This window comes from Eulemur rufifrons, chromosome 9 (genome assembly GCF_041146395.1).
Source record: "Eulemur rufifrons isolate Redbay chromosome 9, OSU_ERuf_1, whole genome shotgun sequence".
NCBI lineage: Eukaryota > Metazoa > Chordata > Mammalia > Primates > Lemuridae > Eulemur > Eulemur rufifrons.
This window is the reverse complement of record NC_090991.1, coordinates 42,914,561-42,934,769: the sequence shown is the minus strand read 5'-3', so window position 1 is coordinate 42,934,769 and position 20,209 is coordinate 42,914,561. Positions and strand designations below refer to the sequence as shown.

The 20,209-nt window shown below is 38.6% G+C and overlaps 1 protein-coding gene across 3 annotated transcripts in view; it reads right to left on the bottom strand.

The window, feature by feature from the left end:
• Positions 1–20,209, bottom strand: part of TANC2 (tetratricopeptide repeat, ankyrin repeat and coiled-coil containing 2) — a 262,133-nt gene that overhangs the window by 12,472 nt on the left and 229,452 nt on the right. For all 3 annotated transcript variants that reach the window (XM_069481593.1, XM_069481594.1, XM_069481597.1), the window contains 6 exons: positions 18,956–19,078; positions 17,695–17,931; positions 12,136–12,321; positions 10,123–10,216; positions 3,694–3,827; positions 2,669–2,792 (listed from right to left, as the gene is read on the bottom strand). In XM_069481593.1, the coding sequence (XP_069337694.1) occupies positions 2,669–2,792; positions 3,694–3,827; positions 10,123–10,216; positions 12,136–12,321; positions 17,695–17,931; positions 18,956–19,078 (898 nt within the window). The remainder of the gene's footprint in view (positions 1–2,668; positions 2,793–3,693; positions 3,828–10,122; positions 10,217–12,135; positions 12,322–17,694; positions 17,932–18,955; positions 19,079–20,209) is intronic.

The window sequence follows — 20,209 nt, the reverse complement described above, 5'->3', positions numbered from 1 at the left end:
ATCGTTACCTTGCTAGTTTTGAAGAGTACCTAAGAAAACTCTTCTCACATAGTTGGCATGTCATACTAACTAAATTAGAGATTAACTTACTGTACATGAGACATCTGGCTGGCTGCCTCAGCTGGACAGGATTCAGACGTCAGTTCAAGCTTAGGACCTGCCACAGCCAGGCTCAGAGTTTACTCAGCAGTTATCTGACCCATCACCTTTGTATCCCTAGAGGTTAGGAGACTTTGTGGCTTCCCATGGCAGGATGCAAAACTGGAAGAGACCACACCTCTAACCCTGATGAGAGCCATTTAGGTACCGGGTTATCTTTTCATAATGGTATAATTTATAATTAAAACATCAACTCTAACATGGAATAAATTTGAATATTGGAGAGAATCCAAGCAGTTTTCTCAGATGCAACATCTATAAACTCCCTGGAAAAAGTCTCCAGTGGTAGAAAAAAAAAAACAGAAGGATAAGGTTTTGGATGTATATTACAGATCAAATGATTTTCCAAAGATGGAATTTAAGAGATTAAAAGGAGATATATATGAGACAAATACATAATATGTTCAATACTTCCAAAATTCAATTATAAGCTCCTTCTTTCTTTTCTTTCCCATGCAGTTAAAGAAATCACAATTCTCCCAAACATCCATCTTACAACTTTGGAGTTATCTTCAACTTCCCTATCTGTCTTATTGCCTATATCTAATCCGTCTTTACATCCAGCATATCTCTTGCACTTATCCCTTTTGTCCTATTCGGAAAGATACTGCCACCAGATTAGGATGTCACGACAAGGGCTTCCTAACTGATCTCCTGGCTCACTATAATTCCTTCATCAAATCTTCTATTCATACTACTGCCAGAGTAATTTTTTTTAAAAGCACAACTCTGGCATCAATTCCCTTTCTAAAAACCTTTAAAGGCTCTTCACTTCCTTCAGAATTAAGTCCAAATTCTTTTAACCTGGTCTTTTAACATTTCTTTCCACATACCTTTCCAGTTGTATTTCCCAGTAGTCCTCCTGTACTTCACTGGACAACTTGCATATTTCCCCAAACCTGTTCCGTACTGTTACTCCTCCCTGACCTTTCATCTGTATTACTTCCTCTCTCTAAATGTAGAACAATTTTCCTATTCAAGTTTCAAAGCCTGTCCTATTCCAACCCAAAGGACATCTTTATCAGAGCACTCAGGATTCTCTGCTTTGTTTCATCTCTTTCTTGCCAGATTATGGACCCTTTGCTGGTATATAGTTTATTAATTTAAAAAATCAAAATCCCTCATGTTCCTAGTATACTGTTCTGCAAATAATGTAGACTAAATAAATGTTTGTACAATTTGTTTGATTTAGTGAAAGTCTCTCATTTAGGTGTGAAGAAAGTCAAACAGTCCAAAGATCAGAATGTCTTCATTGGTAATGGAGAACAAGTATCTAGAATCTATGTCTAATGAGCTTCTACTGGTATATCAGACAGATACTGTGCAGCTATCTAAAGGTTATCAGTGGCTGAAGAGGTCCTTTTCCAGTGGACTCAGCTTGTTTTGGAATATTTCTGCCACATCTTATCTAGGCACAAACTTCCCCCTCCCCTGACCCAGCAAAACTGAGGGTAGATATCATGAGGCCAGATTTGTTTGTAGCTTGTATTGGGGAAGCAAGAGCCACTTCGTGCAAATCTCTCTTCTAGTTCTGACTCAACCTTGAGTCTGAGATTGTGGAAACAAATTAAACTTGAAGGATACAATACAGCTAAAGATCCAACAAGTCTCTGACCGAACTGTAGTATGAAATCTTAGAAGAAACCTAATCTTCTTCCTAATTCAACTACCCTCAGCTGCTCAGGCCTGGGCATAACTCTTCAGGAGGCTGGTTTCTTTGAAGAAAAATGCATATGCTTATGGATATAATTGTAGATGTTTAGGTTGAGGTGACTCATACTGGAGGCTAACTGGAATGGAGTCATGGCTTTAGTCACAAACTTCAGTCACAAGCCTCCTGCTTCATGCAAATGCTCAAGCTCCACCAGATGGCACTGCGGAGTCACCAGCGACTTGAGCTTTTTCTATTACAGAGATCCATCATCATCAACTATAGGTGACTGAGGTCATAGCAATTGACAGGAGTCTGAGATGCTTTATGATGGTGGAGTGTCACAACCTCCTTTAAACTTATTTCCCATTTGCCAGGAATTTGTGGATGTTGGTAAGTGTCAAAAGAAATTTATTACAACAACAGGATAATAATATTCCAATTTTCCACACAGGGTCCCACTCTCAGCAGGTGTCTTAACTGCCATTGGCCTCCTTTGGATTCAAGAAAAATATTAGTTGTGCAGGCTTACAAAAGAATTGGGAAAGTAAAAACACAATCCTTGGAAGATGAACAGTTATTGAGTGTACATTAAAAAAAAATCAAGGTTTGCAGATTACTGATTTGAATATTTAGAATATGTTAATTTGACCAAAATCCCTCAAGTCATAAGGAAATAGAGAATGCCAGAGTTAGAGGGTTCCACTGTATATAAGGAGAGTAGATGGCCTGTCATTTTCTAACCATCTAGAGTAATAATATCTGTTCTTAACATCTCCTGGACTCCACTGCTGGAAATCATGGGTTCACTGGGCTATTACGGGCACTGGCCAGCCAGCTCCAGCAGCCAGGACTCACCCTGTGCAAGCAGAAAGTCCACAGTTCCTAGGTGGCCTTCAGAAGCAGCCATCATCAGGGGAGTACGGCCCTGCTTGTCTGCCATGTTGACATCAGCTCCATGGGTGAGTAAAAGATCAACAATCTGCAAGGACAGTGAAACAGGGACTAATTAACCCAAGAAGAGCTGTGAAGAAGACACACGCATATCATCCCTTATACTGTGTGAACTCCTGCTGTGTAGATGACTCACCTCTATTGTAGCTTTCCACTGTAAGAACCTGCTATAAGTACCTGTACAGTCCTAGTACCATGTGCTTTATTCTCTAGCTCTCTCAGCGACAGCCAAATGAGAGGGATTCAACTCTGAATATCTGACTCAGCTACTAAGTAAAACAGAATTTAAGGTAACAACGGCCAAGATGTAGACTAAACAATTCCATACTGGAAGTTCCAACATAAGTCACTACCTATATCAGTGCCATTTTATTACCCACTAGCAGTTGCAAATTTGCCTGCAGTTAGTATTTATGACAGAACTGAATACAACAAAGTGCCTCTGATAACTCCTTGGCACTGTTTGGCTTCTACAGCCTTTTTTCTACTTAAATACTTCCAAAGATTATTATCAATATGCTTTCTTTTCCCTCCCAAGTATATAAATTAACATTTATCCAAAATCCAAACATGTGGAAAGACTGTATAACTACAATTTGCATACACTGCATTTTCTTTTGGCAACTCTCAGACATCTCCAAGCAAGTGGTTAGTGGGGAGTTGTTGATAAATGAAACTTTCAAGGAACCTCTGGATACTGTGAAATGTAAGGAGGTCACTCCATGACCAGAACAAAAGTAGTATGTATAAAAACAATGGTTTTGAATGTTAACTTTTTGTCATATTACCAATTAACCAGAATATTCCTCAAACCTGATCACCGCTGGGTAACCCAAACTTTGCTTGTGACCTATTTTGTTCTCTGCATCAGAAGTTCCCACCTAGAACTCACTCCCGCCTGAGGGACTGGCAGTTGCTTCCCTGCTTACCTGCCAGTGGCCCTGACGAACAGTGCTGAATAGGGGCACTGCGCCTCGGCGGTTCGGCTGGGCCACTGCTGCCCCTTGTTCCAAGAGCAGACGACACACCTCCAGTTTGCCCCTTCCTGCTGCAGCTGTGAGGGCTAAGGGCAGAGAACAAAGACTGAGGATAGGTGGTTCTTGTCCTCCAGTCCTCAATAAAGAATGGCAGTATATTTGTATTTGATTAATGTAATTGCTACTTTAACTCCAAGAATGACTTTAGCTGACTTTTCCATGAAGGAAAATTTTAAAGAAAAATAATAAATAAAAACACATTTAAATGGGCACACAATATTTGGGGACAATTATAATAACAAATCTATTGAAAAATCACTTTTGATCAAACTCACTTGGTTTCATTTTCCCTAACCAGACTATTTTCTCTGCTTTGGCCTGCTTCTGTTTTGGTACCTCTTTCTAACTACAAACCTTCTACTAGTCTATGCATGGATGGAATCTAGAGAGAAGGGCCTTTACAAAGATAAGGTCTTTTTTTAGAATTAGGTGGGAACTACCTTTGGCCAACCCCTACTCCTGGGCTCTCAAACCCTCTTCGAGAACCAAAGTTAGGAACTACAGTCTAAGGGCCTTGGGCCAGTTTTCATTCTTTTTCTTCATTAGTTGAGATAGAAGTTTCTAGTACATTTGCAACCATTTTTTATATGAGAATCAGAATGGTTCAAGGCAATAGTCATGAAGATGAGAAAAGAGGTATGACAAAGGCTATTTTCTTCTGAATCTAAGATAGTGGTTTCACAGGTAAAAAAAAAAATAGCTGTAATGAGTATAAAGGACACAGCAGGAAGAAACTTAAACATCTTCTTGTGCTATTGTCCATTGTTTACAAGTCTTTGATACACTGGAGATTCTATGAATGCCTATTTTTTTTCTCAGAGTACCAATTCAATAGAAGGAAGACTTTGGAGCTACTAAGTCCATTTTTTAACAAATATGTACTTGTTTCATTTAACCAAGAGATCTTAAATGCATAGATTTATTGTTTTAAAGAATGGATGAAGGGTAGGGAGGATGGAAAACAATGTTAGAACATGGTAGGAGTTACATTTTATTTTAAAGAAAGTAGAGAATGTTTTTCCCCAAACTGACTTGGAAAATTGATGCGGCAGTCAGCAGGTCCTTCCTTTGTTATGGCCACCTGCTCCAACAAGAAATCAGAAAATGATAATATTTGGCAGGTGCAGATACTGCAGTTTGAAAATGTTGGAATCTAAACAGAGAAGCAACTGAAATTCAAATCAAATGGTCACTTGCAAATTATGGCATTCATTTTGTCTTCAGGCTTGGCCAAATTTATCCATACCTGAGTCACATGCAAAATCTACCTGTAATTTCCACAAAGATAAACCTTCACGTAATCGTTTCCTTCCAAAAGGACAGGAAGGGCTTATAAAGGAAAATGTGACAATTTTAGAAGATACATGCACTCTTAACCCAGACTGATCTATGGCTTGTCTTATGTGTATTTTCAGTTTTATTTTGGAACTCTTGACATTGACATGTACGTTCAGTTCCTCACAGGAGGGCAGAGGCTTGGTCCTATCTGAAGTAAGGGTCATTTCCAAACCCAGAATGGATGAGCTCAGGTGTTGATGGCTATAATTATTTACTTGAAAAAGAAGTTTTGCCTCCTGTTCTTTAAACACAAGTGATCTTTCCTCTTTCCCAAGTTCATATTTCTAATAGTTCAGAAAAAAAATTGTTAGTTCTGTAGATGGGTCACAACACAAGAGTAGTTTAAGAATTTGACTGGAATAGACATTTGTTAGGAACCATAAGAACCATCTTGTTGGTGCATAAACAACATCTGGAAAATTTCTAACTCCCATATTCTGATCCAATTTAAAGTAGCTGCTAGGTGATAGGGTTACAGCAAACCTCCCCATGTGTGGGAGCCAAATACATTCTTTTCCACAAAAAGAACTTACAGCATCCTGGAGAAAATATAGACAGTATTTCAGAATTAAGCCTTTCACTAATGATGCCAGTTCACAGAACATACTTGAATATTCTCAATCAGTGCCCATCTGGAAAGCTACAAAGTCTACTCTAACAATTCTATTGCCCTGGATGGCCCATTTTTTCCCACTGGATACCACATTTATATAAGAGGGAATGTTCCATTTGGCCTTTTTCTTTGTTGTATCATCTCTGTTGCTTAGGTTATGATGTCATTTGGCAGCAACCTTCAGCTGATAGCTGGACATGGTTATTAACACAGCTGGCCAATTTCATCTCAGAAGAACACAACTATGTAAAATGGAATCTGGACTTTTCAAAATCCAAGAGGAAGGAGCTGCTTTGGCTAGATTTTATATGAATCTTATCAAAAACTGTTAAAACTTTTTGAAAGAAAGGAGATTAAGGTAAAGCCAGTTCTATAAAACACCAAACTAATTCTTAGAGCAAAGATAGCATTTAGGAGCCAAATCTCTTCCTCAGAGACCAGTAACAGAATTTGTTCCCTAGCTTGTCAGCATTTGATGAGATTATGTGACATAAATGGTCTTTTTTCAAAGGAAAACATCTAAGGAGTTTGAAGAGGCAGACAGGATGCAGCTCAGAGTTGGGGAAACAGCCAAAGTCTGCTTGGATGGTATGCTGACACTAAAGAGAATGCAGAGAAGCAAATGACTCTTTTATCTATTTTCAACCTTGAAAGAGTACAGTACAGACAGGTCATGTAAGATCAATGAAGGGGAGAAAGGGGAGGGAGGTGGTTGGGGAGACATAAGCTGATCACTGCTATCCAAAACAACATTAATTAAACATTTATTGAGCTATTTGTCAGAAATTATCTCTGCTCTCAAGGAACTCATGGTTGAGTAAGGAAAACAGACATACAAATACATTAATATACAGTGTGATAAGCACAACAGAGATATGTCCTTGGCACAGAGGTAGCACAGAAGAAGTGTCTGAGAAGGCCTCCAGGAAGAGGTGATAATGCGAGCTGGATGCTGAAAGATAGGAGACTTATAGGCATGTAAGGATGGGGCAGGGGGCATGATAGGCAAAGGGAGAGCATGAATAAAGGCATTGAGGTGGGAAACAACATGTTTATTGTTATTGGGATGGTTGAAGAAGAGAGGCAATGTATGAGGCTGGAGATCATGGCTGGTCTTTTCATGCTACATTAAAGGACTTAATTCTACAAGTAGTAAATGAAGGTCAGTAAGCAGGAAAGGAACATGAACAGACTATGGCTTGAAACAATCACTTTGGCTGAAGTCTGGGAGATGAGTCACAAAATGGTAGAGGCAGAAGATCAGTTAGAAGGCAGTTGCAACAATCTAGGCAACTGATGATGAGGGCAGGAATTAAGGGGATCTGGCTTATTTTGTGAACTATGGCTTCTTCTGGCCCATGTATCTCCAGGGCTGGCCTCCAGAGTGGCTACAAGATCTTAAAGCTAGTCCTAGTCTACGGCTCCAACACAAGGGAGAAGAGGGAATGGTGAACAATCTTGCCACCTTATTGGCTTTTCTTTTGTGTTGTTCCATAAGAAGTCTGCGAAAACCCTGGGAGATGGGAGGAGGTCATCCAAATGGTGAAAGCTGGATGTAGAAGATGATATCTGGAAGGATACAGAGGTTGCAAAAGGAGGACAAAAGCAACCAGGATATTCTAATGATCTGCTTTTAGAAAATCCGGTATGTAAAAATTATATCTCAGTTAATATTTCATTATATGCTAAGATGTATTTCATTGATTCTAAGATTCACTCCCCCCAATTTTAACATCTCTTAAATTGGGATGCATCTTACAGTTGATGTGATAATAAAGAATTGTGTCAGTTTAACCGGCAGATGTGTTTTTGTTTTTGTACATAAAATAATGGACATACATTTTTTTTGTTGTTGTTGAGACAGAGTCTCACTTTGTTGCCCAGGCTAGAGTGAGTGCCGTGGCGTCAGCTTAGCTCACAGCAACCTCAGACTCCTCGGCTTAAGCGATCCTACTGCCTCAGCCTCCCGAGTAGCTGGGACTACAGGCATGCGCCACCATGCCCGGCTAATTTTTTCTATATAGATTTTTAGTTGTCCATATAATGTCTTTCTATTTTTAGTAGAGACGGGGTCTCGCTCAGGCTGGTCTCAAACTCCTGACCTTGAGCGATCCACCTGCCTCGGCCTCCCAGAGTGCTAGGATTACAGGCGTGAGCCACCGCGCCCGGCCGGTTTTTTAAAGTTAATAGTGACTTAGATTTGATGGAGTAAGTGATACAGATTATTGGAAACATTGTGACCACTGTATTTTTCTTAGGCAAAAATTGTGTTATTCAGGTCAGGGTGGTCTGGGTTGCAGATGTGAGACCCCTGTCAACTAGATGCAGGTCACAGACCAGTTTTATATGCAAAAATACGTATGATTTTGCCATGGGAGGAAACATCACAATTCAGTGGGTCATTATAAATTTTAAATGATCATGTGCTATAAGTTAGAAAGTATCATGTATATTTAATAAACATCATTGTAGAAAGAAAAGCAAATCAAAGTCCATTCGATATTAGTGCTGAATTGTAGGGTCACGTTGACATAGCAGAGACAACATTATTTTCCAGAAATTTTTCTGAAATTAAATATTTTTTCATAGGTCTAGAAATTGTATTACAGATACATTTCATTTAACTCATATTTAAATAGCATTTTATGTTTATAATACTATAATTATTGCATATATATTACTTATATAAATTAAATGCAACACAATTCTGATTACAAGCAAATTGACATGAAGTTTTGCTTTTTAAAATTTTGAGGTATGGTACATATGTATAAAAATTACTGTAAAAATTTATTGTACACTTTAAAGCATGAAATATTTTTAAGATCTTGAGGCCATAAAGTTTTATTCCAGTAAGAAATTCATATCAATAAAACAAGTCCTCAATTTAGTTCACATCCTACTTGAATATATTTAGGATTTCTTTCAAGTATAGCACTAGAATGTGTTTGATGTAAGACTATTAGTCTTATAATTTCTATCCATTATCACCACTGGGCCATGACTCTTTTTGCTGACCTCCGTGGTTACATGCTCATGCCCTTGGCAACAAGGGGTCTGTTGGGAGATAAAGCAACACTGTGTGGGGGAAGGTTGTGCTGATAGAACTAAACCAACATGTCCCTTCTGCTGCTCTAGGTCACATATGCATACTCCCAGAATTTCTGATGTCCTAGCCAGTCTCTTCCTCTCAGCCTGTCCCCTGGCTTCCCTCAGGGTGGGGTTCCAGAGACAGCAGCTGTTTCCAGCTGGATACTTTCCTTTAATCTGTCATGGACTCTTAAGCTGCAGCTGCCTGGCATCTGCTCCCTTTGGCTCTTACAGAGGGAGGAATAGTTTGAGAAGTAAATTCCTGAGTTTTGGATCATTCCATGTGATGTTAAAGAAGTTATGAAACCTATGTAAGATTTTGTCATGAGAAGAAATATCACAATTTATCATTATAAATTTTAAATGAATTCAAGAGTCTTCACTTATTTTTAGTAACATGTTACCCTAACCAAAAATGCATACTCTTCTTGTTTAGTAAAATATTCTCCCTAAACTGGCCATCTCAATACTGGTCTATTTCTCCTGGAAAATATGACACATATCTGTGGTTACTCTACAGTTTTTACTGCCCTGGTTTCATAAAAACACATCAAAGGTTACTAATGTTTCTCCAGATGCTCTAGTTTAGACTTGGAGGGAAGACAATAATAAGTTCTTGCAAAGGCCACAATACAAGGAAGAGGCTTCTGTTGGTATAGAAGTACCAAATGATACAGAAATTGCTTTGCTACAGACTAAGAGGAATTGCATAAGGTTGGGCCTTATAGGGTAGTATTAATACTTTCATTGTGGATCCAGATAGCAACTTTACTCATAATGTATCAGCTTAATTGTGTCAGATACCACTCTACAACGGTAACAGTTGGTTAAGCCAGAGGTGTCAATAAAAACTTAACATTCTGGTTTAAAAATGCAGGTGGAAAGAGTTATTTTGATGGGAGAAATATTTATTCCTAATTACTACAAGGATCACATAAAAAAAAAGAGAAAGGGCACAATTATTTTCTGCTCTGGTTTGGCAAATTGTAAGTTAATTTTCAGTCTTTTAAGAATATTTAGAAACAACAGAGGGGAAAAGTTTTGCTTGAAAGAAGACTCTGGTACTAATAGTATGGAGAATCCAAAGGGGAAAATGATTGAAAAAGGGAAATTGCTTGACTTTTTACTTTGGCTGAATTGGTCTCAATACAAAAGTCATAAGACAGACGATGGCCAAAGGTACGACAGGGAAGAAATAAGGGTGTGAGATGTGAGACACACAGCGTCCACACAAATACAACACCTTCATGAAAGAAGAGAGCAATGTCCATGAGCAGTACCTGTCTCTCCCCAGAGACTGTCAAAGCTGTTGATCTGTGCTCGCTCCACTTCCTCTTCATCTTTTTCTGGAAGATCAAGTAGGTAGGAGACAATCTGAAACAAGAAGTTGTGTCAGCTCAAACTTCAGGTGGAAAACTATGCTATGGACACCAGTCTGTGAGGTTTGGAAGATGCTTGGATGATCCAAGTATTACTAAAATCTCGTGCACATAAAAGGAATCAGAACTGACTCTCCTAACAAAGAAACTCAGAGCTGCCATGATAAGCATTTGTCCTATCAGGTACATGTTTCTCTAGAACACAGTTCATTTATATAGCATGTGATTTAAAAAATTACATATTCATCCTATTTAAGTTAAAGAAGCAATCCTTCATCCTTCCAATAAAAAGACCACAGAAAATAAATATGAGAAAATTGAGGGCCTGAATTTCTTCAGAGTAGAGCAATTATCTTCCTGTTTCCTCTCAGAACTGTAAGGATTAGCAAAGGGAGAATGACCCCTAACAATAAAGAAAAGTGATAGCTCTGCTTCCAGGAATTTGTATACAGAACTAAAAACCCCTCCATAGATAATAAAAATTTTGATTTTACTTCATATTCCCTTGGTGACATATCAGGTCAGTTGGTAGGGTAGCTGTTTCACTGAGCATCCCATGTGTGGAGCAGGCTTGTACTGGCCCATGAGAGCTGATTATTAAATCTTCAGGAATTTTGCAAGCTAGTTGTTCATTAAAAGTAGAGTAACTACTAAATAAATTATATTAAAAACAAAGGTTAAAGAATATTCAAATCTCATAACTTCCTAATTATTTAACTACTTCTTACAATCATGTATGCTGTTGAGGTTATTTGTATTTATTGTGTCTTGTATGGTGTAAATATTACATAATGGTGTGCTGCCTTGTACTTCTTCCCACCTTTGTGTTCAGTGATGTCACACTGGTAGCTTGAAATTTGCCATGGTGGGAGTATGTACACTGTGGAAATTGGCAAACATTAGAAATTGGGGTTTGATATATTGCTAACACTGAATGAGGTTTCAGTTTAATGAATATAATTTGTATAAGCATAAGAAGTAGTTTAACAGTAGATCACATATCAGATTTAATGGCAATAAAATTACTGGGAAAAGAACAAATTGGGATGCAACTCCATTTGTTAAATCATGGTTCTATGTTGCAATCACAGATTAGCTACAGATACAAATGTGGCAGAAATCAATAACAGCATTCAATTAAGAGTATTGTGCATTTCATTATTATTTGTAAATTGTATGCATTACATTCCTTATATCACTACGATTTATAAAAACCTTATGTATACACACACACACACACACACACACACACAAATTACACAAATGCCTATCCTCCCTATTCCCCTCCTCAGGGTAGGTTAACACACCATCAATTCCATATATTTGCCACAATTATTATCATCATTATTAATAAATAAATTAGCAACATATAAATAAATTGTAGAGTGTTTAACAGTTTACAAAGCACCCTTCATAATAGCTTTATATAAAAGAATTTATTAGCTTCATTTTACTCATGGGAAACTAAGATTCTAAGAGATTAGGGAAATTGCCCAAGGTCTAGAGCTAATGAGTAGCAAACCTGGGATTCAAACCTGGTCCTTCTGAAATTCTGAATGCTATGCTCTTCCCATGCCACCTTGTCTAACCATGTGACTGCAGGTCAGTAATTAATCCCTATGAGCCTTCATGTCATTGTCTGTTAAACAGGGGTGGAAACATGGGGAAGAATGAGATTAGATAATTTCCACAGTCCTTTCCAACTCTTATGTTCCTATGCCCATAATTCTAGGGACATCAGCATTTGAGGAGTCAAGAGCTTCAAGGAGTTTAACCTCCTTATTCTTCAGAGCAAGAATCAAAAATTCATATTAATTTGGCTGGCAATTTTGTCTTAATACAATCCTTTTGTCTTAGGTCCCCAGATTCTTCAATATATGCCTTGGAAAAATAATCCTATCACCTACTTCTTACCTCAGTATAACCCATGCTGGCTGCGGCAATGAGGGCCTGTTGAATAGCGTGGCTCTTCTTAAATACTCCCTGCTGCTGGCCAGCCATTGTCCAGTCACACTGAATCAAAAACTTGACAACCTCCAGATGACCTCGGAGTGCAGCATGAACCAAAGCACACTGCCCATTTTTATCCAAGTGATCCACCTAGGGGAGAAGACAGAAAAATCTTTGTGAACAAAGATGTGGCTAATACTCTCAATCTAGTCACATCAGCCCATCGCACATGTCTAGACTACTAAAGTTCATCCTTTTCACTCCTTGAACCAATCTCTGAGCAAATTTAAAAGGTACTCTAGGCCAGGCGCAGTGGCTCATGCCTATAATCCTAGCACTCTGGGAGGCCGAGGCGGGTGGATCGTTTGAGCTCAGGAGTTCGAGACCAGCCTGAGCAAGAGCGAGACCCCATCTTTACTAAAAAATAGAAAGAAATTATATGGACAACTAAAAATATATACAGAAAAAATTAGCTGGGCATGGTGGCACATGCCTGTAGTCCCAGCTACTCGGGAGGCTGAGGCAGGAGGATTGCTTGAGTCCAGGAGTTTGAGGTTGCTGTGAGCTAGGCTGATGCCACGGCACTCTAGCCAGGGTGATAGAGTGGGACTCTGTCTCAAAAAAAAAAAAATAAATAAAAATAAATAAATAATAAAAATAAAAGGAACTCTACTCAGACTGGATCATTACTGAGCTATGGCTCTGCTAAGATGTCCCTTTGGAGACAACTTCTTTTCCCCAGAAAAGGTCAGGCTTTTGTTTTCACATTAAAAGAAAAATAAAAAACAAAACTCTCAGCTTGAACTTTGTTTTCCTGAGGTACATTCTCCTTTGTCCTCAAATAGTTCTTTTCAGACCAAGATTTGAGAGACTTGCAGCTCTGTTGGCAAAAAAAGGTCTTTGAAATCATGAAACGGAAGAAAAACATTTTGAAGCTATAGTTTTTTGGTCTTCCAAAGAAGCCAAATATCTCATACCATGAATTACTCATTTGACCACCAAGCTTTGGCAAAGGCTACTTCTTTCTTCCAATGGGAGGACAGAATCTCAAAGCTCTGGCCAAAATGGCTAGAGGCACTTGGAGCTTAATGCTAGACTAAGCACCAACAGCAGTTTTTATAATTTCAGTGTTGGTTACAAGTTTAGGCTGAAAGAAGAGCCTTATTAAGATCAATCTACCAGAAGGACCTTAGCCATAAGTTCCAACAGATGAGCAGCTGTTTTTGGCATGTAGGTGGTTACCTGTCTTGTGGTAGCTAGAACACTGAAACAGAAGTTCTGTTTCTGGCTTTCCCATTGACTTCAGTTCCACCCAGCCATCCACATAACGAATGCTTATGGAATGCCCAGTATGTGCATTACCATTTAGGATAAAAAGGTGAATAAAGTAGTAAAACACAGATTCTGCTCTGAAGTACTTTAGAATAAGATGGGGAGATGTGACCAATGGGACAAAAACAATGTGTATATAATCAATGTCATAAAGAAAGTAAACATGCAACAAAATTTCAAGGGAAGGAAAAATTAATTAATTCCCAGGGAGAATCAGGAACAGATTCAGAGGGAAAGGTCTATCTCAACCGGCTGAGATAGGATATGACTGATTTATTTTACTTTTTGTAAGGGTAGGAGTACATGAAAAGGAAGTTTAAATTCTGAGGTTGAGAGGGTCTTTTGGGACAAGAGCATGGATATTTTTGAATGCCAGGCTATATGTTTTGAATTTTAATCAATAGCTAGTAGAGTGTTTGAGAGTGTTCATGATCAGAACTTTATTTTCAAAAACCAAGGGGATGCATAAAGGCAACCATGGCTCCGTGAAGAAATGGTTGATTCTAGGGCTGGGGCAATAATAGCAAAATGTGAGTCTAGATAGAACATCTTGTAGTGCCAGAAAGTAAGGAAGTGCTCAAAAAATAGTAGGAGGAAATTGAAAGGACACAGGAACCAACTTGGAGGAGTTCCCAATGGCCAGATCTGGGGCAATTTGAGCAACAAAATTAATAATAATGGTAAAGTTATTTATAGAATAAATTAATATCCATGACTCCATAGTGATATAAATAAATACATGGAGATGAAGGGGCAGCTTTTCTTTATAGTAAAATTCCAATTAATAAATGTTGAAGGAATAATGAAAACAGAAAATCACTGTTAGGCAAACACCAAAGCAATAATTATTGCAGCAAGAATCATTCATAGATCCTAAAATTAGTGGCTAAAAGTATGATGAGAAGCAGGATATCTATCTGCCTAGTCTCAAATCATCTCCCTAAGAGATCTTTCTTAATCGCAAAGGGGAAACAGTAACTTCAGAGTTGAGAAACATGGAAGACACTACCTTGACCGAATTATTGAAGTTAACATCACTTGTAATAAGACATATTGACATCATGTACCTCAAATGCTGCATTTTAATTAAGGGCACAGTATTGCTTATGTGGTATTCTTGCCAAAAATATATAAACTCAATTTAATCATGAGAAAACATAAGACAAATTAAATTGAAAAACATTCTACAAAACAACTGCCAGGATTCTTCAAAATTGTCAAGATCATAAAAGCCAAAGAAAGACTGAGGAACTCTCACAGATTGGAGAAGACTAAGGAGACACATTAAATGTAATTCGGGATCCTGAATTGGCTCCTGTAATGGAAAAAAGATATTAGTGGGACAACTGGAAAAATTTCATCAAGGTCTGTAGATTAGTTAATACGATGTTATCAATATTAATCCCCTGGTTTTGATAATTAGACTATGGTTACTTTAACTGTTAACATAAGGGGAGGCTGGTTAGAGGACATATGGAACCCTCTGCATATATTTTTTTTTTTTTTTGCCTACAACAGGTCCATTTAAATTTATTTGATTTTATTATTTTTAATTGGCACAATAATTGTACATATTTATGGTGTTCAGTGTGATATTTTGACACATGAATACAATGTGTAATGATCAAATCAGGGTAATTAGCATGTCCATCACCTCATTACTTTGTGTTGGGTCTCTGTACTATTTCTGAAAGTCTAAAATTATTTCAAAACAAAAGGTTTAAGAAAGCTAAGGGGATGGTGTGTAATAGATAAGATTAGAATCTGAAAAGGGAGTTTGTTACACAACAAGATACCGAGAATAAGAGAAGGATGGTGGCAGTTGGGATAGAGATGAAGGAATGGCTGCTCAAGCTATCTTGAGGATAAAATTGTAAAGAGCTGGCTCCTAAATGAGCAGGGCAAAGGAGAGAAAGGAGTTAAAGATTCCCTAGTTCTGAGAAAAATGGAATGTACATTAGTGTATTAAATGTGAGGTGTTAGTGAGGTATCTGGGCATAGCTGTCAAGGAGGTGGTTAGGAATTTGAAACTAGGGCTCAAAAACACTTTCAGGAATAAGCAGTTTGGACTTAAGAGTCACCCAAATGTAGGTAAGAGAACTAGAACCTAGCCGGGTTTGATTCCAAAGCATACGGTTTGTAAAGCTGAAGCATGGGAGAGAGTATGGGGAAGGAGGAGAAAACCAGAGGACAAAATTTTAGTGAATAGTTAGTTATATTAGGAGAGGGAAGAGAGAAGAGCCACCAGCGAAGGGGGAAGGGACTAGGACAATATTAAAAGTTCACTATTGCCAATACTATGGAGAGGTTTAGAGGGGTGAGGAATGAGAAAAAGCTGCTTTATTGAGTGATTGGCAGTTGTTAGTGCCTTTTGAGTGAGTAGCTCACTAGAATGCTGGGAGGTTGGGGTATTTTCTTTTTTTAAGGTTATTTATTAGGTACTGTATGAGATTAAAATAGACTTTATCTCCTTTCAAAAAGGCTTCACCTGTTTTAATCCTCACACTGACTCTCTAAATCCTCTTTACAGGTGAAAAAAGTGAGATTGAGACAGGTTAAATGACTTATCCAAGCCCTCATATCAAGTAAGTGTGGATACAGTTGTCTTTTTTGATGCCAAAGCTTATGATTTTAATAACTTGCCTCCTTTCTCACTCATGGAAGCCAGACTGCAAGTGGTTAAGGAGTAGTAAGGAAGCAGAGGTAGCAAATAGAGATGACTCTTAGGTCACGTTTGGTGGACATGAAAGGGAAGAGATGGGACATAGCTTCTGGTTAGCAAGAGAGAGGGAAATGTCTTTTTTAGGTTAGGAGAAACATTTGGGTTTGTAGAAACTGAGAAAAAAACATAGTGTGAATTTAGAAAAAGAATGAAATAATATGTGAGAGAATGGGGAACATACTGGGGTCAAGACTACAGGTGGAGTGGAGGCAGCTGCTTTGAAAAGGAAAGTAAATACTTCCTTCTCTGAGGTGGATGTCAGGTGAGTACAGGTAAGAACTTAGAGTTTTGAGACAGAGGCACACTGAGATGAACTCAATCATAGTAACACAGGTGTGATAGGACTTTAGAAGAGTACAAATGATTTACATATCTGCTCCAGGGAAAACAATAACAGATGCGTAAAATGATGCCTTGGCAGTGTAAGGACTGAGCAGCAGGAAAGACCCAGCTGAGATCAGACTATGATTTGACAGCAATAGTAAGGAGGCTGTTATCTTTCTGTCTCTAGAGGTGCCCATTCCAACGAATGAAATGTTACAGGTGGACACTCACTGTGTCACATAGACATCTAAGGCTCTAGGACTTCACTGAGAGTTCCAGGTCTCAGTTTCCAAAGGAGTAGCAGGAGTCTCCCTGTCTCCCCTGGTAAGAGTACGGGACACCTCAGAATGAGATCATATGTATTACTTATGTTTCACTGTGAAACCACCAAAATCCTCAGTTTGTTTTCAGGACTGAAACAAAATACCATGAGGCCACGATTTTCTCTAGAGGCTTACATTTGTGACATTAACATTTTTCTTTTCACCAATATTTTGAAATAAAGTTCTTTTATACCAGTGGCTCTTGAGGCAGCATAAAGCAAACATATTTTGGAGAACTGAAATGTACTAACAGAAACACTTCAAGGTGCCTTTGGTCAATTTGAGTATAAATAGGGAGAATCATCTTCTCCCCGTATCTCTAGGGCGGTGGTCTTCGAGGATAGGATGAAAGGCTGTGGTCTTGTTCTCAGCTCCAGGCAAACCTTTCTTCCTTATACATGAAAGGCGTGGTCTGCGGGGACATTCAGTTCAGACCTACCACCGCAGTCTCCTTGCTCCCCCTCCCCACTTCTCCTTCCTCTCTTTGTTAGAAAGTGGCTTCTTCTGAGCTCAGTAGAAAAATTCTGGGCTGTTTGGTAAGGACTTTTTGTGGTTCCTGATAAATGCAATTTCCTAAGTACCTCTCAAAGGTTTCAGAACTGTGTCCTTATGCAGCAGGGACTGGCAGTGGCAAGTGGGCACACACTGCCGTGGGCACACACTGCCATGTACGCAGAGCCAGCACTCCCTTTGATCTGCTCCCCATTAGGGTATGATGTACTCTGTCTAGACTCATGAGGTAACATGGGAGATAAGAAAGACTGCATTGACGAGAAAGAAAAAGGGAAGAAAGGAAAAGCAACAGAGTTGGGCAGCCGTTACCTTGGCCCGTTTCTTGCACAGCAGCACCACAATGCTCAGGTACCCTGCCGCGGCGGCATAGCCCAGAGGAGTCAAGCCACTTTCAGAAGAGGCGTCCACGTTGGCCCCAAACTCCAGCAGCAGGGCCACCATTTCTGTGTAACCAAGATGAGACTGGACGCATAGAATTGGAGCATTATTCAAAACCTCAGTCCGGTAATTAATATTGGCACCTCCCAAAATCAGCAGTCGGCTGACCTAGAAATAAGTAAACATATAGAAATAATAATCAAACATCAGTCACCTCCTTTTAGTTATCTTTTATTAAATCATCTGAGACCCTACCACAGTGTCTAGTACCATTTAGTAATTGCTTTATTTTATAATCTTCATTGCTTCCTTTTCCCTCCATTTATGTATGTATTTATGTGTTTCAACAGATTTAGGGGGTATACAAGTGGTTTTTTTTATTTGGGGTTTTTTGTTACATAGATGATTTATATAATGCTGAAGTCAGGGCTTTTGGTGTACCAGTCACCAGAATAGTGTACATTGTACCTGATAGGTTATTGTTTATCCCTCTTTCTCTTTCCCCTTCTTAGTTTCCACTGTCCACTTTAAGACCATATATACCCATTGTTTAGGTCCCACTTATAAGTGAGAACATTTAGTATTTGTTTTTCCATTCCTGAGATACTTCACTTAGGATAATGGTCTTTAGTTCCATCCAAGTTGCTGTAAAAGACAGTATTTCATTCCTTTTTATGGCTGAGTAGTACTGCAAGGTGTGTGTTTGTGTGTGTGTGTCTATACACACCCATTTTCTTTATACACTCATCAGTTGATGGGCATATTTGTTCCTTTTTCAATACTTTGCCTTTAGAAATGAATGTAAAATGTTTCCTTTACATAAACTGCTCATTAGCTAGAGCAAATGCCACTCACACTGTTGAGCTGAACACAGTCTCTACTAAATGAACCCTTGGTCAGAAAAGCTCCTACCAAAACAAAGGCTACCTGAGATCAATTTACTGTCTAGAATAAGCAGGACCTGATCCCATATGTCAAAGTCAGCTTATAGGAGGTAGGAGGCCAACAGTCAGTCTTCAATTCACAGAATAAAACGTAACAACTTAAAACATAATGGATTATCAATAAAAGGCTAATAAAGACGAGACAGCCAAAGGCAAATCAAAGATCAACTAAATAGCTACTTAATGTCCTTCTAACTTTATTTTTTTCAGTTCATTCTTTATTCTGTTTATAATTTCTTTGCATTTACCTTTATATTTGGAGTATAAAGATTTCGTAAAGATGCCAATGCCATGGAAAGACCTTCTGTGCTATAGGAAATCCAGAGACCTTGGAGGATGGAAGATGATACACCAACTTTTTTACTCAAACCCTGAAAAAGAAATATAGAGAGGATTAAATTATTAGCCCAGCTAAAAAAGTACCATGAGTGGTTAAGTTAGTGGCATCTAGGTTTTTGGTACTAATGAATGACCGTGGAGTTTCACCCTAACAATGTCTATGCCCATCAGAGTCTAGCCACTCATGGGGACAAAGACTAGTTCTGTAGGAGTAATAAGCTAACTTATATTGTCTCTAGCTCAGCAGTCTTTAGCAACAAATCTACTTAGTATCTTTCTTTCCTGCTATATCTGGATGTGATTTGTTTTCCCATATCTTTTCTATTAACCTTCTTGAATAAGTCCTAGACTTCAAGTTACTAAAGCACACACGGTGGCAAAATAATGCAATATGATCATTGATTACCACTGCCTTTTCTTCTTAAGCACTTGCGAAAACTGTTTCCTAGCCTCCATTAGCTGGGCCATGTGACTAAATTCTGGTTAATAAAATTGAGGCAGAAATAATATGTCCAACCTTGGCCCCCAAACCTTCTGCATGTTTCTCCACATTTTCTACTGTTCTTTTTGATGGAAGGCCAGATGCAGAGGAACCAATGGAGGATTATGAGGTCCAAGATGATTTTGTAACTACTGTATAGAAGGAACCTGCCCAAAGATCTGCACTGCACTGTGATGGAAGGAGAAATAAATCTTTGTTGTTAAGTCACTGAGATTCTGAAGGTTTGTTACAGCAGCTAGCATTCTTCACCCTGACTAATATACCCCAAAATGATCACATCTGTTTTTCCTTGGTTGGGGGCGGGGGGGGGGGGACCAATACAGCCTTGATTGCCATCAGCAACAGATTTTCTCCTAGCATAGTTGCCATAGGTCCCACAATACATACTAATGTTTACCCCTTACATAAGGGCTTCTCCTGAAGAAAGTTGGAATAATTTGTTCTCTAAGTTTCCTGATGAGTAGACACTCTCTGATAATCATCTTACTCTTCTGCCAATACCTGGGTCAAGTGAGTTAAACCAAGAAATCCTGAGGGCAGGGAGATATTAACAATAACATTTGGGACCTAGTAAATGGATCTGGGAAGGTATTTCTTTCAAAAACTTATGCTACTTCTGCTTGCTTTCTCCTTGAAATGCAGGTTGTTCTTGCCTAGAATA